This window comes from Microcebus murinus, chromosome 10 (genome assembly GCF_040939455.1).
Source record: "Microcebus murinus isolate Inina chromosome 10, M.murinus_Inina_mat1.0, whole genome shotgun sequence".
NCBI lineage: Eukaryota > Metazoa > Chordata > Mammalia > Primates > Cheirogaleidae > Microcebus > Microcebus murinus.
In genome coordinates, this window is record NC_134113.1 from 102,083,852 (window position 1) to 102,101,517 (window position 17,666).

Below are 17,666 nucleotides of genomic sequence, written 5' to 3' on the forward strand. Positions count from 1 at the left end.
GCACAAACTCAGAGACACCAGTCCAGCCAAGCACATGCCCTTATAGGGGCTTGAAGTCCTGGCTTGGATTCTGGCCCTTTGACTTACTAGCTGTGGACCTGGGGCAAGCTAACCTCTCTGATCCTTAGTTTTCTTCTCTATAAAATGGGAGTAATACTACTTATATTATGGTGTCGTTGGGTCCAGTAGAGGGTATAAGCACCGCTGCCCTGGGGACATGTTCAAGCAAATCCATCCTATTTCCCATAGCTCCAGCCCCACCGCACTGGGCTGTCAATATAACAACAACAACAAAAAATAAACAACAACAAAAAATAAACAAGAAATGTTCAGAGAGATCCTTGCTGCCCCTAGCTTCTCCAGGGGATGATATCAGGCTGCACTGGGGCCTAGGGGGGAAGCCACACATTTATTGAGCTAAGTATTTTTGCTAGAAGCCAAGGGAGAGGGAGCCCTAAATACTCCTGCATCCTGTGGTCCTGCTCAGCACAGCATATTGTCCAGAAAAGCAGGACCTGAGTCCCTCAAGCCCCCATCCATCCTCTCGTTCTGGGAGAACAATGCTCTCCCCCAAAAGGGAAGACTGGGATCATTTTTCTCCCCTCAAGTTGCGTCCATCCATGCATCCATCCACCCATCCTTCAACACCGAGTGTCTTCCCTGAGACGGCACTGCATTAAGAGAGAAACAAGCCTCCTGCCCTTTAGATATCTGTGGTCTGGGAAACAGTGTGTGGCAGTGGAACGAGTATAGAGTTTTGGAGCCAAGAGGCCCAGATTCAAATCCCAGCTCCATCATTCACTAGTGCATGCCCTTGGGACAAATCACTTACCTTCTGTTCACCTCAGTTTTCTCATCTGTAAAATGGGGCTAATATTCCTATGTTTCAAGGTTCTTAAGGGGATTAAATAAGGTGACATGTAAAACTCCTAATCTGAGTTCAATTCTTGGGCAATAGGTCCCACGCCAAGTCCTCTCAGGGCACACAGGGGTTAGGGGATGAGGGTGGTGAGGAGAACTTCTCTGGCGTCCACTGTCCTTCCTGCAGCAGGGTAATTGGCTCCCTGACCGCATTTCATCTTGACTCTGGGCCCTCCCAGTCTTAGCAAGACTTTCCAGGGACATTGTCTTGCAAAGGCGGGGTCTCTGGCCTGCAGGAGTTTGCCAATTGGTCTGAATACTCAGTGGTGTTGGGGGTGGGGGTACTGGGGTGGGCTCAACATTAAGGTAGAAAGACCGATGTCAGAGGCTGCTGGATAAAGACAGGGAGGGGTTGGGGAGAATCAAACTCCATTCCCTGGGCCAGGTCAGACAAGGCAGCCTTCTCACACAAGGGGGAGGACTGGTGGCAGGACTGCCGGGCCATCGCTGGGCACCTCAGCATCCCCACGTCCTGGCAGAAAGCATGCCACGCGTTGGCCCTGGATAAGACTTTTGAATGAATGAGGAAATTCACCCTCTTGCCGAGCCGCATCCTCTTCCCTTCATGGAGAGGCTTTTGTTCTGGGAGAGATGCAACTGGGTAATCTTGTGGACTTCTCTGTCCCCTCCTCAATAAGCTCTATGGCCAATCACAGTGGGCCTGGCATGCAGGGACAGGCCACCCTGTCCCAGCTGAGTGCCAGGACAGTGGGTCCTGGCCGGGCCACGGCCTGCTCTGCCAGAGCCGACTCTGTGCTGGGCTTCCGGCTTGACAGGGGCCAGAGGCTGAGAACCGTGGCTTGCTCTGGCTTTGTCTGGGTGGGGAACCCCCAGGAGGTGCCAAGAAGGCTGGAGAGACGTGGAGGGGGAGGCTGGTGGAAAACTACAGACTGAGGCTCTCACTTCACACCCCACCCCTGCCGGGAAGTTCTAAAATACAAAGAGGAAGCACATGTGAAGGGAAATTTCCCCTTCTCCCCACTTCTCTCCCTCCACACCCTCTTGGTGGCAAGAGGGCCAGAGCATTGCCAGCGCTGCCCGGGGCCGGCACTGCCCCTCCTAGCCCCGCTACGGAGGACCCATGGCGAACAGCAGGAGTGCACAGAGCCTTGCGGCTCCTTCCATGCAGCCTTTGGACTGAATCCAAGTGTCACGGGACAAACCCTTTAATTGAAAGGGGTGCAGCAGGGAAAGGTGGAGCTTTTCTTGCCACCTTTGGTGCTTCAAAAAGAACAACCTTGAAATCCGAAGGCCGCAGGGTTCCCCACTCCTCTTCTCTTTAGCCCTCACAGCAACCCTCAAAGGAGGTGTTATCTACATTGACAGATGGGGAAACTGAGGCTCAAACCCTTACCTGGCTGCCATGACTGACACATGGTACCCGAGTGTCTGACTGCAAGCCTGTGTCCTTTCTACATTGTGCTTCCGAAGATGTGCTCAGAGTGCTTTTCCAGGAAAACCCCAAGGGAAGTGCAGTGCCTGTGAAGGTCTAGATCAGAGCCCTGCCTTGAAGCCACGGGGCAGGTACTGGTGGAAAACTCCAGCGCCTGATTCACCCTCTTGCCCTGGCAGTGAGGCCAGCTCCCCTCCCAGGACTTCCCAGCCTGGAGCGGAGGCTCCCATCTGCTGCTCCGGTAGAGAGGGCGGGCCCTGCCCTGTGCACCCTACCCCTTCGCCGGCAGAGGCGGTGCTGGGAGGGCCATGGGGAGGGGCAGGGGCCAGGGCAGGAGCAAGAGGAGGGTGTCAGTGTGGTCCCTGAGCCTCTTCCCCTGCTGGAGGGAGTGGCTGAGCCCAGTGTGGGAGGGTCGCCCGGGGGAGGGCACTGTCTGCAGGGAGGCGCCGCCGCGGGGGGCGGGACAGGGCGCTGGAGACAGGAGACTGACCTCGAGGTTGGGTGTTGTAATCCCGGTTCACAAACTTTTGGCGTCAGTCCCTCCTGTTGCTTGAGGGACTTCTCTGTCCCTTCTCTTCCCAGTACGTTCAGGCACATACAGAGTCGCTCTCTGCCTGGCAGTCCCTGCGCAGGGAGGACGGGGAAGGAGGGAGGGCGGAGGACACAGTTTCCCTTTCAGGGCCGTCTTTCTTGCTATTCTCATAAGCGGAGTGGGAGTGCCGGGGACTCTCCTGGAGCCAGATGCCTGGAGCCGAGCTGGGTGCAGGGGCCCAGGCTGGAGACTGCGGTGAGCAGGAAGTGGGGCTGGCTGTGCCTTGGCAGTCTCTGCCTGCTGCCCCCGAGGGCCGGAGGGCGGGGCCCGGGGCGGCTTGCAGGACTGAGGGGTCTGTGCCGGGAGGCGGGGTGTGCAGTGAGCAGGCCAGGCAAGGCTGGTGTTCAGGAATCTTAGGCAAGTGGGGGGAGCTGCTCAGGGATGAGCCTGTGTAGCAGGAAAGCGCATAGAGGGGAGCAGGCCGGGGCAGTGGGCAGAGGGGTGGTCACCTGGCCCGGGGGCGGGGAAGAAGCCCGTGCCCAGCAAGCTGGGAAGGGAGAGTGGACAGGAGGATCCTCGGGGCATTCCTGAAGTTCCACCACCTGCAATTAACGATCACAGGTGAGGGGCTCCTGCCCTCCACCTCCCCCCCCCCCCCCCCCCCGCACGGCCAGCGGGAAGCCAGGTGTCTCCCAGGAGGGGACTCTGCCTTGGCTTTGGGTGGGGGGAGGCATGGGTGTGCTGGTGCCAAGGGGCAGTGGGGGAGCTGAGGGGAGGCATGGGCGGCCACCAGGCGAGCCAAGCAGCCCACGGGGTGTGAAGGACTACCAACAGAGCCGGGCTTTGGTGCCATGCACACAGGTATGCGTGTGCAAAGGGACGTGACGGGGAATGGCACCAGCATGTGTACGGGAACGGGTGTTGGTATGTGGGTGTGGGCTGAAGCATGGGCTGGGGCGTCCTGTCCCCCACGCCCAGGGGCTGGGCCCTTCCTCGCTGGAGCTAAGCAGGGAGCAGGCCCTCTGCTAGGCCCGGCCAGGCCCCTGTCTACATGCCCAGCTTCCCAAACAGAGTTAGCCTTGGGCTTTTTTGAATCTTGAAGGCTTCTTCCACGGCAGCACCGAGCCCAGTGTGAGCACGGCTGTCTTTGCTCCCGGAGGACGCTGAGGTCCGGCGAGTTCCAGCCCTGCTCCAGCTTGGCAAAGTGGGTGGGCAGCCTGAGCAAGAGATGCCGGGCCTGAGAGGTGGCAGAGCCGGGTGGACCCTGGGGAAGTCAGCTCGGCTGTGGGCAGCACTGTTGCTCCAGGAGTCCTAGCGGGTGGGTGAGGGGTAGGAGGGCACAGTGGGGGTAGGGTGTGCTGTCCTGTTGCCTTTTAAAAGTAACCCAAAAAGGAGAGGTGGGTACAGCATGTTTAGGTGTCTAACGTCCTCCAGGACATTTCTTCCCTGAGTCTAACTTAGATCCCTCCTGCTGCAGTTTAGGCCTGTGTTCGACTTGCCCTGGCTCGGGGCCAGCCTCTCTTCCCACTAGCTCACGCTCCCTGCTGCCCTTCCAGCTTCGCATTCTTACCGGTGAGTTATGCTCCTCCCAATTAGCATTTTTATTTTATTTTTTAAAATGTGTTATGTCAGTGTCAGTTCATCAGTTCATGTTCTCTTTTCTCTTGTCCCCGTCCCCGATACGACCCAAATCCGGGGCCCATGGGGGTTCTCCTTGGCTTTCCCTCCCTTCCCTCCTCCGTCTCCTCCTTTGCCCACCACACCCCCTCCTCCAACTCTGAAGCCCCTTGGTCCCGGAGCAGCTGCTCTGGTCTCTGCGTGGGGTTTGCCCAGAGCCAGCTCCCTGGTGGCTCCAAGCCCAGGCAGTGGTTTCTCCTTCTCTTCCACGGGCCTCGGCTTCCTACCCGCCTGCCCCAAATACCCGCTGAGCAGAGGTTGCTCCATCTCCCGGGGAGACTGAGGCGGAGAGGAGGCGAGATTTGCCCTCCGAGCACCAGTGCCTCACTGAGCAGCCGCTGGGCGCCGGGCGCTGTTCCCCAGCCTCGCAAAGTGTCACCTCCCCGTCCGTAAAGTGGAGCCGACGGTAATGCCTGCTGCGAAGACTGGTTCTGAGGGTGGAATTAATAGTGCGTGCGAAGGCTCGTGTGTCCTCAGCACAGCGCTGGCTCAGGGGTCGGCCTGCTGCTGCCAGCAGCCAGACCCGGACTAGAGGGGGGTTTCTGGTCTGGTACTTTTTCATCAGTGTCTTCATAGTCACATATTTGTGCATTTGCTTGATGATGATTCAGGGACCACTTCTCAGGGTTCCTGTATCACCAGCCTCTCCCTGGGTGACCTACGACCTTCCCGCCTGAGCTCTGGTTCTCAGGCCCCCGGGGTCTGGCTGACACTCTGAGCCTGGAAGCTCTTTCCTCGCCTTCGCCTTCCTGCTAGGCCTTTGATTTCCACCCTGCCACGCTCTCCTCATCTTCCCTCCCAGGCTTGAGCTTGCGATGGAAGCCTCTGGGCAGATCCCAATACCACAGTTTCACCCTGACATGCTTTCCCATTCCTGGGACAACCTGCACCCTCCAAGTCACCTTCAAAATTTTCCATAACCTCAAATAGCTCCTGCCTACGCCTTTCTAATAGACTTGGGCTTGGGCTTGAGCTTGGGCTGTTGCCTGGGTTAAAAGGACCAACAAATAACACAGACTCCTTCTTAATGAAAAGAATCCCTTGTGTTTCCCTGGAGCCTCCAAGGACCTTAGAGCACTGGGTAGACTTGGTCACTCGATGGCCCTGGTGCCCCTCAGAGGCGAGGGCAACAGGATGGGTGCTTCCCCTGGGCACCTCTTCCGGCAATTACCCAGAAATAAAGGCAGGGCGGCCTCAGAGCGATTGTGGGTGGGTGGGTGGGGAGAAGGCAGGCATGGATTCCAGGTACAGCCTGACACGACACAGTTTATCTGCTGGCAATTGACACAGACAAGGGGGACAGAGGGTAAAACTGAGAGTGTCTCATATCATTTTTCTGGAAGTCCAGGGAGCTCTGGGCTCTCCAGGAGGGCAGGGAGAGGGAGGGAAGTGACCTGCTGTGACGATCAGCCACTGCCAGGCTTCCTTCTGGAGGGGCTCAGTAATTTGGTCACTTTGGGGTCACTGGAGATGACCATCATCCAAGTGAGCATTGCTCTGGGGACATCTGGCACCGACTCCCCCACCTTTTCACAGGACAGAGATGCAGCCCAGAGGAAAGGAACGGGGTTCCCTCAAAGGCCTCCCCTTGCCCTGGTGCCGCCTGGCCATGTTCGGAGGCCTCGTCTTGCCCTCTCTTCCTGGTTGGAGCCCCTGGCTCTCTGGCTGTCCTGTTTACCCGCACTGATCAATCACTGTGGCACAGGGATGAGCACACAACTGGCCAGGACAGGATCCTGCAGTCACCTTGGCCGCACCTGCCCTTTGGCCCTGGCCACCTCAGCAGCCTTTGATCACTCTGTCCTGGACAGAGGCTGGGCTGGCGTTGCTCTGCACACTGAGGTCCTCAGCAGACAGGCCAGCTGGAATGGCGACTGGCTGCAAAGATAAAAAGGGACTTTTGGATGATCTAGGGCAAGTGGCTTTGTCTGTGAAGACCTGGATTTTCTCATCTGCAAAGTCAGCAAGCCAAGATTTGCTCCCTTGCTCTCAGTGTCCCGAGAACAAAGCACAACTTTAGGTGTAAATGCGACGGCTTTGGGGCACGTGAAGGGTTCGGGAGCAGGGGCAAGAGGGACGGGGCGCCAGCTAGGGCTTTATCGCTTGCTCCTCCTCCTCCCCCAGGCGGTGCCTCTCATTCCACCCTGCCCAGCCACCACACAGCTATGGATGGACAAGCGGCAGCGCATGGGCGCGGGCCTTCTGTGGTCTCCTGGGTCCCGGAGGAGGGAGAGAAGTTGGGCTGGGAAGGTGAGGCCCAGGTGAAGGAGCGGGGCCAATGGACCAACAAGATGGAGTTTGTGCTGTCAGTGGCCGGGGAGATCATCGGGCTGGGCAACGTCTGGAGGTTTCCCTATCTCTGCTACAAAAACGGGGGAGGTGAGTTCACTCTGAGGTGGGCGGGACGGGGGCCGTGACTAGGCAGCGCACAGCGGGGCAGTGGCCACCTGGGCCCCTTTCCTGGCCAGTGTGGTAAAACGGAAGGAGGGCTGTCACAGAGGTGGAGGGCTTGGGTTTGTGTTCCAGTCCCATGCCTAGCCTCAGTTTCCCCTCTGTGAAGGGGATGATACCTCACAGGGCCATGTGAAGGAGATGTGGGGAGATGGGCAGAACCAAGGAATCCGAGTTCTTCATAAGCTCCTTCATTACTCTACAAATGTTATGTTGATACAATTGATTGATTCAGCTAATGCAATTGCATGCACACGCGACAGGCACTGCCTTAGCTACAAACAGAACGTATCCAGAGTGCTGAGGGGGTGGCAGATGGCAGACAGCAGCAGACACGGGTATGTAGGATGCCAGACAGTAGTGGGACAAGGTCTGTAGGATCGCAGACAGTACTGGGACACCGGTATGTAGGATGCAGACAGCAGCAGACACGGGTATGTAGGATGCAGATAGCAGTGGGACATGGGTAAGTAGGATGGCAGACAGTAGTGGGATACGGGTATGTAGGATGCAGACAGTAGTGGGACACGGGTATGTAGGATGCAGACAGTAGTGGGACACGGGGATGTAGGATGGAGACAGTAGTGGGACACGGGTATGTAGGATGCAGACAGTAGTGGGACACGGGTATGTAGGATGCAGACAGCAGTGGGACACGGGGATGTAGGATGGAGACAGTAGTGGGACACGGGGATGTAGGATGGAGACAGTAGTGGGACACGGGTATGTAGGATGCAGACAGTAGTGGGACACGGGTATGTAGGATGCAGACAGTAGTGGGACACGGGTATGTAGGATGCAGACAGTAGTGGGATACGGGTATGTAGGATGCAGACAGTAGTGGGACACGGGGATGTAGGATGGAGACAGTAGTGAGACACGGGGATGTAGGATGGAGACAGTAGTGGGATACGGGTATGTAGGATGCAGACAGTAATGGGACACGGGTATGTAGGATGCAGACAGTAGTGGGACAAGGGTATGTAGGATGCAGACAGTAGTGGGACAAGGGTATGTAGGATGCAGACAGTAATGGGACACGGGTATGTAGGATGCAGACAGTAGTGGGACAAGGGTATGTAGGATGCACACAGTAGTGGACACGGGTATGTAGGATGCAGACAGTAGTGGACACGGGTATGTAGGATGCAGACAGTAGTGGGACACGGGTGTGTAGGATGCAGACAGTAGTGGGACACGGGGATGTAGGATGCAGACAGTAATGGGACACGGGTATGTAGGATGGAGACAGTAGTTGGACACGGTTATGTAGGATGCAGACAGTAGTGGGACATGGGTATGTAGGATGCAGACAGTAGTGGGACACAGGTATGTCGGATGCAGACAGTAGTGGGACACGGGTATGTATGATGGCAGGCAGTAGTGGGACACGGGTATGTAGGATGCAGGCAATAGTGGGACACGGGTATGTAGGATGCAGAAAGTAGTGGGACACGGGGATGTAGGATGCAGACAGTAGTGGGACACGGGTGTGTAGGATGCAGACAGTAGTGGACACGGGTATGTATGATGGCAGGCAGTAGTGGGACACGGGTATGTAGGATGCAGGCAGTAGTGGGACACTGGTGTGTAGGATGCAGACAGTAGTGGGACACGGGGATGTAGGATGCAGACAGTAGTGGGACACGGGTGTGTAGGATGCAGACAGTAGTGGGACATGGGTATGTAGGATGCAGACAGTAGTGGGACACGGGGATGTAGGATGCAGACAGTAGTGGGACACGGGTGTGTAGGATGCAGACAGTAGTGGGACACGGGTATGTAGGATGCAGACAATAGTGGGACACGGGTATGTAGGATGGTAGACAGTAGTGGGACACGGGTGTGTAGGATGCAGACAGTAGTGGACACGGGTATGTAGGATGCAGACAGTAGTGGACACGGGTATGTAGGATGCAGACAGTAGTGGACACAGGTATGTATGATGGCAGGCAGTAGTGGACACAGGTATGTATGATGGCAGGCAGTAGTGGGACACGGGTATGTAGGATGCAGGCAGTAGTGGGACACGGGTATGTAGGATGCAGACAGTAGTGGGACACGGGTATGTAGGATGCAGACAGTAGTGGGACACGGGTGTGTAGGATGCAGACAGTAGTGGGACACGGGTGTGTAGGATGCAGACAGTAGTGGGACACGGGTGTGTAGGATGCAGACAGTAGTGGGACACGGGTGTGTAGGATGCAGACAGTAGTGGGACACGGGTGTGTAGGATGCAGACAGTAGTGGGACACGGGTGTGTAGGATGCAGACAGTAGTGGGACACGGGTATGTAGGATGCAGACAGTAGTGGGACACGGGTGTGTAGGATGCAGACAGTAGTGGACACAGGTATGTATGATGGCAGGCAGTAGTGGACACAGGTATGTATGATGGCAGGCAGTAGTGGACACAGGTATGTATGATGGCAGGCAGTAGTGGGACACGGGTATGTAGGATGCAGACAGTAGTGGGACACGGGTATGTAGGATGCAGACAGTAGTGGGACACGGGTATGTAGGATGCAGACAGTAGTGGACACGGGTGTGTAGGATGGCAGGCAGTAGTGGGACACGGGTATGTAGGATGGTAGACAGTAGTGGGACACGGGTATGTAGGATGCAGACAGTAGTGGACACGGGTATGTAGGATGCAGACAGTAGTGGGACACGGGTGTGTAGGATGGCAGGCAGTAGTGGGACACGGGTATGTAGGATGGTAGACAGTAGTGGGACACGGGTATGTAGGATGCAGACAGTAGTGGACACGGGTATGTAGGATGCAGACAGTAGTGGGACACGGGTGTGTAGGATGCAGACAGTAGTGGGACACGGGTATGTAGGATGGCAGACAGTAGTGGGACACGGGTATGTAGGATGCAGACAGTAGTGGGACACGGGTATGTAGGATGCAGACAGTAGTGGACACGGGTGTGTAGGATGGCAGGCAGTAGTGGGACACGGGTATGTAGGATGGTAGACAGTAGTGGGACACGGGTATGTAGAATGCAGACAGTAGTGGACACGGGTATGTAGGATGCAGACAGTAGTGGGACACGGGTGTGTAGGATGCAGACAGTAGTGGGACACGGGTATGTCGGATGCAGACAGTAGTGGGACAAGGGTATGTAGGATGCAGACAGTAGTGGACACGGGTATGTATGATGGCAGGCAGTAGTGGGACACAGGTATGTAGGATGCAGGCAGTAGTGGGACACGGGTATGTAGGATGGTAGACAGTAGTGGGACACGGGTATGTAGGATACAGACAGTAGTGGACACGGGTATGTAGGATGGCAGACAGTAGTAGGATACGGGTATGTAGGATGCTGACAATAGTGGGACACGGGTGTGTAGGATGGCAGACAGTAGTGGGACACGGGTATGTAGGATGCAGACAGTAATGGGACACGGGGATGTAGGATGGAGACAGTAGTGGGACACGGGTATGTAGGATGCAGACAGTAGTGGACACGGGTGTGTAGGATGGCAGACAGTAGTGGGACACGGGTATGTAGGATGCAGACAGTAATGGGACACGGGTATGTAGGATGCAGACAGTAGTGGACATGGGTGTGTAGGATGCAGACAGTAGTGGACATGGGTATGTAGGATGCAGACAGTAGTGGACACGGGTATGTAGGATGCAGACAGTAGTGGGACACGGGTGTGTAGGATGCAGACAGTAGTGGGACACGGGTATGTAGGATGGTAGACAGTAGTGGGACACGGGTATGTAGGATGCAGACAGTAGTGGGACACGGGTATGTAGGATGCAGACAGTAGTGGACACGGGTATGTAGGATGCAGACAGTAGTGGGACACGGGTATGTAGGATGCAGACAGTAGTGGACACGGGTATGTAGGATGCAGACAGTAGTGGGACACGGGTATGTAGGATGCAGACAGTAGTGGACACGGGTATGTAGGATGCAGACAGTAGTGGACACGGGTATGTAGGATGCAGAAAGTAGTGGACACGGGTATGTAGGATGCAGACAGTAGTGGGACACAGGTATGTAGGATGCAGGCAGTAGTGGGACACGGGTATGTAGGATGGTAGACAGTAGTGGGACACGGGTATGTAGGATGCAGACAGTAGTGGGACACAGGTATGTCGGATGCAGACAGTAGTGGGACACGGGTATGTCGGATGCAGACAGTAGTGGACACGGGTATGTATGATGGCAGGCAGTAGTGGACACGGGTATGTAGGATGCAGGCAGTAGTGGGACATGGGTATGTAGGATGGTAGACAGTAGTGGGACACGGGTATGTAGGATGCAGACAGTAGTGGACACGGGTATGTAGGATGGCAGACAGTAGTGGGACACGGGTATGTAGGATGCAGACAGCAGTGGGACATGGGTATGTAGGATGCTGACAATAGTGGGACACGGGTATGTAGGATGCAGACAGTAGTGGACACGGGTATGTAGGATGCAGACAGTAGTGGACACGGGTATGTAGGATGCAGACAGTAGTGGACACGGGTGTGTAGGATGCCGACAGTAGTGGGACACGTGTGTGTAGGATGCAGACAGTAGTGGACACGGGTATGTAGGATGCAGACAGTAGTGGACATGGGTATGTAGGATGCAGACAGTAGTGGACATGGGTATGTAGGATGCAGACAGTAGTGGGACACGGGTATGTAGGATGCAGAGAGTAGTTGGACACGGGTATGTAGGATGCAGACAGTAGTGGACACGGGTATGTAGGATGCAGACAGTAGTGGGACAAGGGTATGTAGGATGCAGACAGTAGTGGACACGAATATGTAGGATGCAGACAGTAGTTGGACATGTAGGATGTAGACAGTAGTTGGACATGGGTATGTAGGATGTAGACAGTAGTGGGACACGGGTATGTATGATGGCAGACAGTAGTTGGACATGGGTATGTAGGATGCAGACAGTAGTTGGACATGGGTATGTAGGATGTAGACAGTAGTGGGACACGAGTATGTATGATGGCAGACAGTAGTTGGTCATGGGTATGTAGGATGCAGACAGTAGTGGGACATGGGTATGTATGATGGCAGACAGTAGTTGGACATGGGTATGTAGGATGCAGGCAGTAGTTGGACACGGGTATGTAGGATGGTAGACAGTAGTGGGACACGGGTACGTATGATGGCAGACAGTAGTTGGACATGGGTATGTAGGATGTAGACAGTAGTGGGACACGGGTATGTATGATGGCAGACAGTAGTTGGACATGGGTATGTAGGATGCAGACAGTAGTGGTACACGGTATGTAGGATGCAGACAGTAGTTTTTCTTCGTGCCGGGTCATGTCTCCATGGCTAGAGGGGATGTCTAGGCTAGAGTGGAAGGTGATCTTGACTGAGCCCTCATTTCATAGAAGAGTGCTCGCCCTCGACCATGGAGCAGTGGTCGCAGGAGGATCCTGGAACCCAGGCCGCCTGCCCCCCCAGTTCCTGACTGCACACACCTGGCTCACCTGCCTGAAGAGGGGCCTTGAGGTGTTCTGTTCTGCATGATGGCTTGCGCTATGGCTGAGGCCTGTGTCCTGGATGTGGGGCAGGTGGAGAAAGACAGGGGCACCCATGAGGTCATGGGGTGGTGTGGGCTGAGCCGGGTCGTCTGTGAGACAGCATCACATATCTGTTCCCAGTGTTGTCATATTAGCTCTGTCCCAGCCTACTTCCTGGGAAGGACACCGTGACATGCTGCCATCCCTAACTCTTCTCTCCTTTACCTTTAGCTTAAGCGGACCAAAAGAAGTCAGGGGGCCCAGCCAGGGGTTGCTGGTCTTTGGTGTCTAGGATGGTAGTAAAGAAGGGTCAGGAATTAGTTTCCTTATTTCTAACAACTCTCTAGTGAATTCATGTGGTAACGTGACATCACGGACTAACCCATATGTCAATTTTTTGCTTTAGGCTAGAATTATACGGACCTTAAGCCCTGATTGGCAGTTATACATGATTTTTATTAATATATGCAGGGAAATTAATTGATTATTAATTAGTAAACACAGTTCTGTAGACAAAAATATTTCAAAAGAAACAAAAAATAGTAATAAGTTTATTGGTCTGATAAGGGAGCCCCTAAACTAGATCATCCATAAAAAATGGTTCACCCTAAAAGAGAGCTTTATGAAATTCTGATTGTCTAGACGGTCAGGGGTTCAGGAAAGAGCATGTGGTAGAGACAATAGGGATGAACTTGGAGCTTGGGAGGGAGATTTTGAACTAAGGCACTCTGTCTGCAAAGACCCCCGGAGAGCTCTTCAGGCTGCTGTGTTCACAGCCTGGGCAGATGCCCGTGGCGTGGACAGGGCAACGTCCCAAGCAGGAGTTCTGGCACGATGGCCTGAGGGAGGGTGTTTGCAGTGTCAGTGTGTTGAAAGCCCAGGGCAGAAGCCCAGAGTGGAGGCTGCCCTGTCCCTAGTCCACAGCCAACCCTTTCCTGCCCCCAAGGTCCAGCCTCCTGAGATCACCCATCTTCTGTGGACAGAAGTCCACATTGCAAATAGAGGACTGAAGCCACCTCCTGTATCAGAGGGATGGGCCTCCACACAGCTGATGTCCCCATAACTAGCGTCCTGAAAAGTGCCCTCTGGGGGAGTCCTCTGGCCACGTCCCTTCCGAATGCTGTGCTGGCACCATGCAAGCCACTCGAACCTGAGTCCATGGTGCTATGGTGCTGTGCAGGTCAGAGAGGCACATTAAGAAGGACTTCAGGACTCAGTGTGCGGCCACTGATTTGTGTGGCTCCCTAAGGTCTAGAGAACACGAACCCTCCTCTTTTACTCTCACATATTGCTATTGGGAATATGGATTATTGGTACAAGAGTTTTGGAGGGCAAATTGGAAATGCACGTCAAAGATCTTGAAAAAATATGCATGCCCAAAGGTGGAAACAACCCAAATATCCATCAACAGATGAACGGATAATCAGAATGTGGTATTTCTTTATGAGGGAATATTATTCAGCCTTAAAAAATAAGGAAATTCTGATACATGCTAGAATGTGGATCAGACACAAAAAGATAAATGTTGTATGATTCCACTTACATGGAGATGCTGCTGGGGAAAGAGGGAAATGGGAGTTAGTGTTTAATGTGTACATTGCCTCACTTTGGGATGATAGAAAGAGTTCTGGAGAGGGACGGTGGTGATGTTTGCACAACATTGCGAGTTGTTCTTAATGCCTCTGAATTATATACTTACAAACAGTTAAAATGGTTTATATCATGTATATTTGAACACACACAACACACACACACACAAAGCAAAAACGTGTGCATGCCTTTAGACTCAGCAATTCCTCTATTGAAAATTCATACTAAGGAGCAAATTAGACAAATGCACAAGGGTGCAGGTAATGTTCTTCGTCAAGGCAGTGTTTCTAATGGAACAACAGAAAAGTAGGAGGATGAGGGGTGAGGAAATGCACTAGGATAGATGCGTACAGAGGGACACTTTACGATGATTAAAATGATGGTATATTAATAGATATACACTGATATGAAGAGGTTCATGATACAAATTTTAAAAATGGTTATAAAATATTATATAGAAAATTCTCATTTTTGCAAAAAAGAAATATATGTGTGGATACTGATAAGAATTCTGGAAGGATATACATTCCTTTCTTTCCTTTTGTACTTTCTATTTTTTTCTATGAACTAATATGGATTACTTCAGTGGCATTATAATGTAGTGGTTAAAAGACTTGGGATCAGACCACTTAGGTTTGTGCCTCAATTTCCTTGTTTATGCTTCAGTTTTTGCATCCTCAAACTGCCCTCAGTTTTCTCATCTGTAAAATGGGCACAGCAATAGTATCTACCCCTTGGGAGGTAATGTTTTGTGAGGATTTCGATGTTGGTAAAGCATTTAGAAGAGTGCCTGATACAGTAAGCACCAAATAAGTGCTCAGTGCTATAACTGTGCAATGAAGAATGATCTGGTCACACAGAGACGAACTTCTGAGGCATCCTGGGCTTGGGGTTGTCTTCAGATTCTGTTCTTGTAGAATTTCCTTGATGTCTTTTAGGGTTGGCCTCCCTTGGGCACCTGTGGGTCAGCTTCTAATAACAGCTAATCACATCCCTTCCCTGCTGGGAGCCCAGCACAGATCAGAGCCTGGTGGAGGGGAAAAAATCCCTCTGAAAATTATTAGTGGGAAAATAATGTTTCCAAGGCGTTTTTGTTTTTCTCTAAAATGTATCAAACTTGATAATTGAATAAGCATATCAAATTATATAGAGCACATATTTTGTTCCAAAAATAACATATTGACTAGATTTGTAAAGTACACAAAGAAAGTAAATAGTGTATATATTACAATTTCCGCCTAAATTTTCATTCATTTCCCTTTAAAATTCTTTTCCTATCCCAAGTAGAATTCAGAACAGAGAATTTCACCCGTGTCTGCCTAACACCCCGGACAGTGCACAGGCAGGAGGAAGGTGACCCGGGCCCTCGGGCGGTGTGAGGAGGGCGATTAAGAATGGGGGTGCAGGAGGATAAGTCTGGGAGGCAGGGCTGGGAGCGGCAAGGCTGAGGAAGAGCTGAGGGTGTGGCTCAGCCCTGTCTCTCTCTCCTCCACAGGAGCATTCTTCATCCCCTACTTACTCTTCTTCTTCGCATGCGGCATCCCAGTGTTCTTCTTGGAGGTGGCGCTGGGCCAATACACCAGCCAAGGGAGCGTCACAGCCTGGAGGAAGATCTGCCCCCTCTTCCAGGGTGGGTGTTCTCCCTCCTGTCCACGGAGCCATCGCCTCGCCTGCATCCCTCCAGCGCCCCTCCCTGCCTTCCCCACCCACGCCGCGTTCGTCCCCTCCCAGCCTGTACTAAGGGCATGCCAGGCTTCCTGGGGCCCAGAGCTCACCCAACGTGTGGAGGAGGGCCCTCTTCAAGAAAAGCAATGCCAGATAAGGTGCAGAGGCCTGGGCGGGGTCCCTGCCCGTGAGGAACACTGAAGTGTGATCTCCATCAGCTTCATGGAAAACGTGTTCTGCATATATAGCATGGTCCCCGACAGGCCTCCAAAGTACAGAATCGTAGTGGTGGTGACAGCTAACATCTGTGGGGCCCTACTATATGTCAGGGCTCATGTAAGCAATTTGTGTGTGTTTTCTCATCTAATCCTCTAATACCGTGTTTCCCCGAAAATAAGACAGGCTCTTATATTTAGTTTTCCTCAAGAAGACACCCTAGGGCTTATTTTCAGGGGATGTGTCATTTTTTTTTTTAAGTACGGTACAACAATCTACATTTATTCAAGTATAGTGAAGTCGTCTTCTTCTGGACCATCATTATCACTCTCCAAACCCTAAATTCCATCCTGAATTTCTTGTGACTCTATTTCCTTTAGAACCATCGACCCCAATCTCTCATGTTGAGCACTAGAGCTCTCACGGGGCAGATGAGAAGGGCTGCTCGTGTTCTTTCCCGCTCCGCGACCACACGCACGGGCTGCGCAGATGCGCTGCATGGCCACGCCCGTCACTAGGTTTTATTTTGGGGTAGGGCTTATATTGCGCCAATGCTTAGAAATCCTGCTAGGGCTTGTTTTATGGGCAGGGCTTATTTTTAGGGAAACACAGGAACTTTACTAACCTTATTTTGAGATGAAGACGATAAGGGTTTGATCCCAGGCCCCGAGCTGAGTGCCATGCTCTTCCCTCTTGCCGTGTCAGAGACAGCTCTCGCCACTCTCGCTGCAGCTGCTGGCACTGCAGGAGCAGCTTGGGCTGTTCTTCTCCCACCTCCTTTTTAGCTGATTGAGACAGTTTCCTGGGGGCTAGCGGGAAACCCAAGGGGTCTCCTTGTCCCTGCGAAGTTCCCTGTCTATTTGAAACGGCGAGGGGACACTCCCCTCGCGCCGGTCCAGGAGGAAGCCCCAGAGACGAGGCTATCTGGCGGCCCAGCTCGGCAGGCTGGACAGAGGAGAGCCTGGCGGGGCAAACGCTTTCTCCTGCCCACTGGCGGCGGGTGCCCATGGGACCCCTGAAGAGGCAGCAGTGAGGGTCTGGGGCAAAATGAGGCTGGGCCCACCAGTTTCTGCTCGCAGGTGCCGGGTGCTCTGCGGGTGCCAAGGCCTGGGCCTGCGGCTCTGCTCGGACCCCAGCGGTGGCTGCCTGTCTCACCCTGGTCCTCCCTGCAGGTCCAGGCAAGCTTGGCGTTGGAGAGGCGTCGGGCAGGGCGCACACCGGCCACAGGGAGGGGAGGGGACACTGCTGCTGCCTCCTTCTCTTCCAAGCTGAAGGGAGGGGCCTCTGGGAGGGCTCACTCCAGGTGCACACCTGCACAGTGGTCTCGCCACCCTCCCATTCTGCCTGCCTCCCGCGCCTCACGGCTGCAGGCGTCTGAGCCCTCGATGACACTGAGCTAGCGCCCGCCAGGTGCGTTCACAGCGCCCGGGCCAGCAGAGCAGGGGCGCGCACACGTGTGTACTTGTGTGCGTGTGTATATGTATATGTGTGTATATGTGTGCGCACACATGTGTATATGTATGTGTATATGTGTGCATGTGTGTGCATGTGTATATGTATGTGTATGTGTGCGCATGTGTGTATATGTATGTGTATATGTGTGTGCATGTGCATGTGTACATGCATGTGTATATATGTGTATATGCATGTGTATGTGCGTATGTATATGTATGTGTGCATGTGTGTATATGCATGTGCGTATGTGCATGTATATGTGTGTGCG

The 17,666-nt window shown here is 53.5% G+C and overlaps 1 protein-coding gene across 4 annotated transcripts in view; it reads left to right on the forward strand.

Annotated features, from left to right (window-relative positions):
* The first annotated feature begins 2,827 nt into the window (after nucleotides 1-2,827).
* The window catches only part of SLC6A12 (solute carrier family 6 member 12), a 29,231-nt gene continuing 14,392 nt past the window's right edge, over nucleotides 2,828-17,666 (forward strand). Inside the window, exons 1-4 of one of the 4 annotated variants that reach the window (XM_012748292.2) lie at nucleotides 2,828-3,101; nucleotides 4,324-4,418; nucleotides 6,648-6,902; nucleotides 15,558-15,692. In XM_012748292.2, coding sequence (XP_012603746.2) covers nucleotides 6,689-6,902; nucleotides 15,558-15,692 — 349 coding nt within the window. In that variant the 5' untranslated portion in view covers nucleotides 2,828-3,101; nucleotides 4,324-4,418; nucleotides 6,648-6,688. Of the gene's footprint in view, nucleotides 3,102-3,377; nucleotides 3,468-3,857; nucleotides 4,015-4,323; nucleotides 4,419-6,647; nucleotides 6,903-15,557; nucleotides 15,693-17,666 lie in introns of those variants that run through there. The other 3 variants (XM_012748289.2, XM_012748290.3, XM_012748291.3) reach the window with 3 other exon arrangements.